This window comes from Amborella trichopoda, chromosome 3 (assembly GCF_054954075.1).
Source record: "Amborella trichopoda isolate Santa Cruz 75 chromosome 3, AtrichopodaSantaCruz75HAP2 v2.0, whole genome shotgun sequence".
NCBI classification, from domain to species: domain Eukaryota; kingdom Viridiplantae; phylum Streptophyta; class Magnoliopsida; order Amborellales; family Amborellaceae; genus Amborella; species Amborella trichopoda.
Window position 1 is genome coordinate 60,267,425 of NC_142338.1, and position 9,023 is coordinate 60,276,447.

Consider the following 9,023-nt stretch of genomic DNA (forward strand, 5'->3'; position numbering starts at 1 on the left):
TGATGATTAGAGAGGCTGATTGCAGTAACACTTATGACATCAAGACACGTGTCACGATAATAAGCACATAAAATGGGAGCAGTGTAGTTCCAATTGTTTGTTGCCATGTGGATTCGTCTCCACCAAGAAAGGAACAAAATCCCACCACCATCCCACTTTGCCCAGCTTTTATTCTCTTTATAAGGATGCAACCACCTTCGAAAATCCATCGTTTTAATGGTGAAAAATCCTTTGGTTGATCATCTCATCTCATCCATGACTATGGAAAATAAAAAAATTTTAAATCTGAAAAATACTACATTTTATAATATATTGTTTTTTAGATTTTCATATTTTTAATAGATCTACTTGATTTAAACCATTTTTAAAATTCAAAATTTTATAATAAAATATAAAAATAAATTTTAAAATAATCTTAATAACATTTTACTTCAAAATTATATACCATGATATAATTTAAAATTACACCTTACCTCTACACCTACGGATGGATGATTGCTCATAACCAACCTCACTCACTCACACAGACACAAGGCCATAACCAATCTCTCAATGTACTTACATATCTCTAACTCTCTCTCTTCCTCTCATATTCTAGTACTGGTTTTTCCTTACATATATCGACAAGATATGTAAACCCTCAACTCTCTCTCTCTCTCTAAACAAAACTCCTCCGTCATGTTAATGGGCATCACGAAATGCATGATCTCATTCATCCTCACATTTGTAACCCTCTTCCTCCTCTCTCTCATCCCCTTCTCTCTCTCTCCTCCTCCTCTAACACTCGCCGGAAAAGGCCTTGCACACTCCAATTCTACCTCAACCCTCCCCAAATTTGCCTACCTAATATCAGGCTCAAAGGGTGATCTGCAGAGATTAAAGAGAACGCTGAGAGCTCTCTATCACCCCTTGAATTTCTACCTCCTCCACCTTGATCTCGAAGCTCCGACTCATGAGAGAGAAAAGTTAGCGGAGCATATATCGAAGGATCCGGTTTTTGCAGAGGTTAGAAATGTGGAGGTTGTGGAGAAGGCTAACTTGGTCACTTACAGAGGACCCACTATGCTTGCAAACACACTTCATGCCATTTCCAGGCTCCTTAGAACGGCCAATTGGGACTGGTTCATTAATCTCAGTGCTTCGGATTACCCCCTCCTTACTCAAGATGGTGAGTTCTCTCTCTCTCTCTCTCTCTCTCTCTCTCTCTCTCTCTCTCTTTCTCTCTCTCTCTCTCTAACTCACCGTCTTGATTGTGTAATGGTGTGAGAGAGTTTTTAGACACAGAAAACAAACACCCACATGTTGGACTGTTTTCTTAGGGTTGTTATCGAATGGGAAAACGCATAGGCCAAATGGTGTTTTTCAGAAGTTTATGTAACGGTGAGGCCCTAATTAATCAAATTAAGGCGCACCTCAACAATACAACAGGTTGTTTTTTATGCTAAAAAAATCCCTCAATTGGATCATCTTGATCTCAAGATGTACGGACATGTGAACAATAGATTCCAAGTCTTGAAAATGATAAATCTTTTAATGTATGATTTAGATCATCAATTTTGTAAGATTTTAAAGTATTCATATCACCTCCATCTATACTATTTTTTAATGAAAAAAGATTATATAGAGCCGAGGCTCTAAACAATCAAATTAGAGCCCACCTCAAAAAATTCATTAAAGGATGCTTTGATACTTAAATGTCCTCCAACCTCAAAAATTTCACTAGAAGATATTGTTTTTTATGCTTAAATATCCCCAAATTGATCATCTCAATAAGAAGATGCATGGACATGAGAAAAAAATGGATTTCAAGTTTTGAAAATTGGGCATCTCGTGACACATTTTTGGACCGTCAATTTTCAAGATTTTCAAGTTTTCATATATATGCTTGATCTACACTGTTTAAGCGTTAGATTTTATAATTAAATATAAAAATATATTTTAAAACTATCACAAAGATTTCCAATATTGAACACTAGACACTATTTGAAGCTGCATTTTCTTTTGATTGTTTAGAGCCTCAGCTCTATCGAACCACATCCTTTTTTATATAATAATTAGAGATGAAAATTTTCGACCATCACTACGATTCCTGATAAACAACATATTTCAATACTATTTGAAGGCACGCAAGTACTTCTATTGTTTAGGACCTCAGCCTTGTATAAACCATACCCTTTTTATAATTGAGAAAAATCTCTCTCTAAAAAATGCGTATTAGGCATAATGGGTCGAATTATTTTTTATAATTGAGCAAGGGTCTCTCTCTCTCTTAAAGATGCAAATGGGCAAAATGAGTCGGATTAATTTTTTTTTATTGGTAGAATGTTTCTCTTTCTCTCTCTCTCTAAATTGACAATGCCTCTCTCTCTCTCTCAAATTTACTTATTGTTTATCTTGGAGCAGATCTAATCCACGCCTTTTCGAAATTGCCTCGAGATCTCAACTTTATACAACATACAAGCAGTTTGGGTTGGAAATTGTGAGTTTTAATATGTTTTTTTATTTCATATGTTGATAATCTTATCATCATAGAAAGTACTTCCTTTTAGTGGAATGTATTTTATTCCTTTCATATGATAACTAATTTTCTGATTATTTATTTTAATTGCAGTAACAAAAGGGCTAAGCCCATCGTCATCGACCCTGGGCTCTATAAAGTTAAAAAATCAGAGATCATTTGGACTTCACAGCAAAGGGAGATCCCCACTGCTTTCAAACTATTCACAGGTTTGTTCTTGAGATTTTTTTTCTTTTTGGTTTTTACAGAAAAACCCATTTTTATTATTGCCTTTTAATTGTAGACTCACTGTATTTTATATTTTATACTTAAATTCCATTGTTTTCAAGCATGTATTGTATATTAAATTTACTTTTCTTCTATTATAAATTTAAGCTCAAATTTTTAGCGCCTATATTTTTCACCATCATGCACCTATAAAAAAAAGTAAACAATAATTCGTTAAGATAAAATAACTAAAACTCCCCTATAATTTTTGAGGTTTAGGGGTATTTCTGTTATTTTATTGATCTTAAATTATTATTTTGCATTGTTTTTATATGTGTGCGATTGTGATAGGTATGGACGCTCGAAAATTAAGCTTAAACCAATATCAATAAAAAGTGGCATTAAAATGTAACATGTGCTCTCAAAAAATGGGACTTGTACATAAAATATAAAAGAGAGAATTATTTTTAAATTCTAAAAATAAAATGGGATTTTTTTATCCTTGTTTCTTTAGTAGAGCCTACAATTCGGAAATTTATGCATTCATGATAAAATATTGCAGTTAAAATTAGGTAAAATCCCATTTAAGGTTGAATAAGTGACGTTTTTGCATTTCTTATGTAATATGACCAATTTTGTGTAATTGTTTAGTGTTAATGACAAATTTTTTTTTTTTTTTTTGAGTTTGCCGATTCACCAAGAACACAGCTCTCATATTTGAGCTCTTCAAACTTAAATCACTTCATCAAGGCCTCTTATCAAAATTTCACAAAAAAAAAAGCTAATATCATCTAAAATTTCACAAATAAAATAGCTAAATGATATGTGGACGACACTCTGTATTGCTGATTCACATTTGGATACTCGTACTCGTACCTGCATTTGATGTTCACACACGTATCCCTAACATATGACACGTATCCGTATCTGATATTGACACACATGTACTGAAATGGAAAATGCACCAAAGAAAATCTTGATAGATGGCAAAATGAATTATGTTTACAACAGTGTTTAAAAACACTTATTAGTGACCTAGATCGTCGATCCCAAAGAACTATTTCGGACCAACCGATGGATAGACATTCAGGATCATCAATCAAACTGAGAAAAGTAGGCAAACAAATTTAAAAAATTAGAAAAAATAACATTTTTTCAGACCCAGTTTAGTAGGTTCCCTATTAGAATCAGTTCTTTATAAGAGATGGTCGGTTTTTGATATTTTGGGAGAACGAGTCTGTTTCTCCCCATTCAAAAGCATCGATTCTTGATCTGGATCGAACAATTCTTATTTGAATCTGTATTTTAGGCTGATTTAAAAAAAAAAAAAAAAATTTGAATGATTACAAATAGGTTCCGATATTTTCAATATGGTACCTATTTATTAACAATAACGATATGAAAGATATTGCCATGTGTTTCATTGGTCTCATAATTATCTTCCAGGTTTGGTAGGTTGTCAAATAATGTCTCTAATAAAATCATTTCATTTGTTGGTTGGGGAGAGGCCAGGCTTCAAATTTGACAGCGTGTAGGCATGGGACACTAAATGCTTCCATGCATTTTGCAGAGGCCCCGGTTTCAAGGGATAAGGGAGAAAGGGATTCTCACGACCTTTGGGGTGTAGGGTCTCACATTAGTGTCTTAGGAAAAAGGCCAAGGGTTACCAGTTTGCCGTCGGGGTTTCAAATTTGATAATGTATTTTACCATTTTCACATGATTATAATATTCACCTTTTATAATAACTTGGTAGCAAATATATACTTTCCTTTCATAAAACTTAGGATAAGTATTAGTAAACTCAGCCGGTACAACTTAGAACCGATTTGTAAAACCAGAACGGGGCAATGGCTGGTTTTGGTGGTATGGTCGGTATTTAAAAAATATATATATATATATATATATATATAATCCCAAAAAATAAAGAATTTGTTTACAATGTGTTTTTTAATTTTTTTTTTGTTGTCATTTTGGTAAAGATTGGAAAGTTTTTTTTTGTCATAAATATTATTTTTACATTTTTTTCATCTTTTTGAAAATTTTCAAAAATACCCATAGACACAAATCGACTTTTAAAATCCATTTTTTCCACTAATTTTCAACTTCATTCGGATGTGCTTCGTTTAATCATGTTTTAAATATATTTTTCATATTTTTTAGATTTTCGTTTAGAATATTTTTTTGACCGACTAAGACCTACCCAGTTACGATGGTTGAACCAGCCGATTTACCTGGTACTCAAAAGTCAAAACCACCCGTCGGCCGGTTTTCAAAGCCGGTTTGATTTTTCAAGCAGTGCTTAAGATACTTTAAGCTTGAGGACCCTTGTACAAACTATTTAGAGAGAGACAAGACTAATTTGACTGAATGTGGAGTTTGAAAAAGGGGGTAAAGTCACCTCCAAAGAATACCCATTGTTACTTCTTCTTTTTTTACAAAGGCTGCATAAGATGTTCTTTGAACTGCTCTAACATGAGAAAGTTTGTGGTTGTATTCTCCACTAAAGGGCACTAGACTATGATACTTATGAACATGTTTATAGATGGAATGTATGCTATGAGCCTATGGAAAAGTTTATATAAGGTGCAACCTTAACATGTAGAAAAAAAGGCAAGCCTAAAAAATCCATTAAAAAAATGTTGTTTTGATGATGAAAACCCCTATTACTTATCATCTCGGTCTCAAGATACACGGATGTGAACGCAAAAAAAATTTAAAGCACCAAAATTACAGGCAAGGGATATCTTGATAAAAAAATACCGGGCGGTGCCACCTGTAAATTGGGATAAAGGTGTTCCCATTTTGAAATTGATCCCCCTCCCCCCAATGTTGCCCGTATGTAAATTTCTCTAATCATTTTCACCTGTAAAATTTTACGGCTTAAACCCAATCATAAATTTCAATAAAAATTCTTTTAGACTTTGAGCCGGTTTAGTAACGCATCCCTATCCACTCCATTTTATGTTCAACATCGTGACTCCATACAACAAAAATAAATTATCTTATCGTATACCCTTTGTTAAATTATTAGAATATGTAGCGTTAGGGGTCATCACTTTCCAAAGGTTTGATGGTGCTGGAATGAGGTTGAGATTGTATTAAACATAGAGATAGATGTCAAAAAATTATTACATCCACTAAAAGTTTAAATGAAAGGTGGAAAAAGGAATTCAAAAAATAATAAATATTTTTGAAAAAAAAAAATTCCAAATTCAGATCATTGTTGTGGCAAGATTATCAAACCCTAAAATTTTGGATCCATATACAACTTCAAAGTATACTTCTGAGGGAGAGGGCCCAAGAATAGGTGAGTCAACCTACTCACCAAATACTTTTCCTTCATTTAATGCTTTAATTAATGTCACCTCCTCAACCTAGCAGCCAATTTAAAAGAGCCGCCATTAACAGTAACAACAACAACTTCAGTAGTAGTACTAGTAAATATAAAAAAAATCATTTATTTAAGGTTGACCCCTTAAAATGTGGAATTAAAGTGTATCTCTAAAATCCTTCCAAAAGAGTTATTTTTATGTTGGAAAAACATATAATTGATCATCTCGATATCGAGACGTATAGATATGGAGGAAAAAAAAAATTTCACCTCCAAAATAAGTACATCTTGCAACACGCTATCTGGGCTGTCCATTTTTTTAGATTTTCACGTGTTTATATATCTACTCGATTTGAATTATTTTTTAAGTTTAAAACTTTATAATTAGATAAAAAATAGATTCTCTCAGCATCCTAAAAATTTCGACACCAAAATTGCATCTAATGACAATTTGGGGGTGCATTTGACTTGATTGTTTATAGTTGCAACATTTTGCAAACCAAACCCAAATATAAAATATAAGCATTTTATATATGCTTGAAAAAATAACAGCTCAGAATTAGAATTAACAGAGATAATCGAATTTTTTAATAATCAGATCAAAGTGGTTAGTAGCTCGAAATCCTTAACCAAAAAAAAAAAAAGACTCCTATGATGACACTAGTGTTTCAAAATCCAAAATCTGGTTATGAATCTCCTTCCCTGTATTACTTTGATCTGGATCGGTGAACAAAAACAGTTATCACCCGATTCCCAAGGAAACCCTGATCTCCTGCCCACCGAATCCAATCAAGATCTGCATCTTTTCAAACATGGGATGATACTATAACGGATCTAGACATCTCAAATTGAGAAAACACCTCCTAGGCTGGTTTTTTCTCCGAGGGAGTAAGTGTATAGTGCACTCCTGAAGGAACATGTTGTACTTCCTAATAATTGAATCGACATTTTCCTATGCCTTGTCAAAACAATTATTTTATGTTTTTTAAGTCGGTGGGGGTAGAAGGCCCCTGACCTGACTTCATTAATAGAAATGGAGGAAATACAACTCATAAGTTTACAATTATGTCATGAATTAAAGATAAAGAAATGATATATAATGGTCTAAAACGCCAAACTGTATCACAAGAGAAAATTGTTTAAACAAATTGCTCTTTTTCTCTCTCTAATCTCCCTCACACGTGCAGGTTCAGCATGGGTGATGCTATCAAGGGCCTTTGCGGAATACTGCATACTAGGCTACGAAAACCTCCCAAGGACCACACTGCTATACTACACCAACTTCATTTCTTCACCGGAGGGCTATTTCCAAACAGTCATATGCAACTCTCATGGCTTCAAGAACACCACTGTGAACCATGACCTCCATTACATAGCATGGGACAACCCACCAAAGCAGCACCCCATCGCTCTAACCAATTTGGATTACAGGAGAATGGTGAAGAGCTATGCCCCATTTGCTAGAAAATTTAGGAGAAATGAACCAGTCCTCGATCGAATCGATAGAGACCTCTTAAAGAGAAAGGCTAACCAGTTTCCCTATGGTGGGTGGTGTGCAATGGATGAGGATGGTAATAAGCCTTGCTCGGAGTTCAGGGGCAAGATTCTAGTTAAGCCCGGCTTTGGGTCGAGGAGACTAAGGGCCTTGCTCACTAGGGCACTTTCTAAGAGGAACATGGGGAGAAGACAATGCAAGTGATGGCACTGACTAAGGGAAAGTATACGGTAAGACCGTTTATTTTTTTGGAATTAGGTGTGAAACTTGGCGGACAGCAATGAGTGTGCCACAACGAGAAGTCAAAATCTAAAATACAATTTTGGACTCTGTGAGGAGATACGACGAGCCCAGTGGCTTGATTCTATATTTGATGGCTCGAAGTGTTTGCAAGCTTTACCTAAATAACATAACAGTCTCGTTGTATACAATCCCATGGGAAAACATCAGAAAGGCTCTTTCAACTTTTGAGAAATATGGAACTATACTGATGTGAGAGTGGAGGATCTTGGGGAGTAGTTGTGGAAAGACAAAAATGCCCATGGAGCTTTGGAAATTACAGAGTTTACCTTTGGCATCAAGTAATTACAATTTTTTCCCCCTAACGGCTAGGCTGAGTTTTTTTTTAGCAATTCACAAGGTTACCACTATCTTGGCAAACTGTAGATTTAGGCTCATATCTTTTGCTGCAGCCCATCAATGCAGATTCTACATACCTACACAGATGTTGCTCTCTTGACCAAAGAGTTGGTTTCTAAAGATGAAGCAACGGTGTGGTGTGGTGTGGTGTGCTTGCCCCCAAATTTTGTAATGATTTTTTTTATCTAATGTTGCTAATGTTCCCTTCTCGGGGTTGTAAGTAAGATGATTGTCTTTGTAATTTTTTTTCTTCTTTTTTTAATAGAATGGACGGGGTCTGACATCCCCATTAATTCACCCGAAAAAAAAAAAAAAAAGAGTAAAGTCGTAAACTTGCGACTTTGTTTTTCACCAAAATGAGCTTGCCTATTACTATGGAGCCAAGATATTGATAATGATATGGTGCCATTTAATCACAATGAGAGGTGAATAAAAAGCTGGGTGTGGTTTCTATAAGGTTAAACAATCCAATTAAAGTACACCTCTAAATTTTATCATAACATGTAATTTTGGTGAAAAAATTCTTAGGATTATGTCAAAATCTATTTTCATATCTAATTATAAAATTTTAAATTTAAAAAATAATTAAAATCAAGTAGATCTATAAACATATGAAAATATTGAAAATGGACGGTCTAGACAATGTATTGCAAGATGCACTATTTTTTTAAATCAAATTTTATTTTATTTTTCATATTCATTCATCTCGATATCGAGATGATCAATTAGAGGTTTTTTCAACATTAAAACAACCTTTTTCGATGGAGTTTTGAGGTGCATCTCTAATTCTACATTTTAAAATTGCAACCTTTTATAAACTTTTTTCTAAAGA

General features: G+C 34.1%; 1 protein-coding gene across 2 annotated transcripts; it reads left to right on the plus strand.

Moving 5' to 3' along the window:
• The first annotated feature begins 207 nt into the window (after positions 1–207).
• On the plus strand, positions 208–8,548 carry LOC18421515 (beta-glucuronosyltransferase GlcAT14A). Of its 2 annotated transcripts, none has more exons than XM_011625231.3 (4): positions 208–1,168; positions 2,404–2,479; positions 2,612–2,727; positions 7,245–8,548. In XM_011625231.3, the coding sequence occupies exons 1-4, from the start codon at positions 679–681 to the stop codon at positions 7,754–7,756; spliced, it is 1,194 nt and encodes a 397-aa protein (XP_011623533.1). In that variant the 5' UTR covers positions 208–678; the 3' UTR covers positions 7,757–8,548. The 2 variants fall into 2 exon arrangements, with proteins under 2 accessions (XP_011623533.1, XP_088718015.1); XM_088861889.1 differs by lacking the exon at positions 7,245–8,548 and adding an exon at positions 4,238–4,471 and having other exon boundaries at positions 472–1,168.
• The last annotated feature ends 475 nt before the right edge of the window (positions 8,549–9,023 follow it).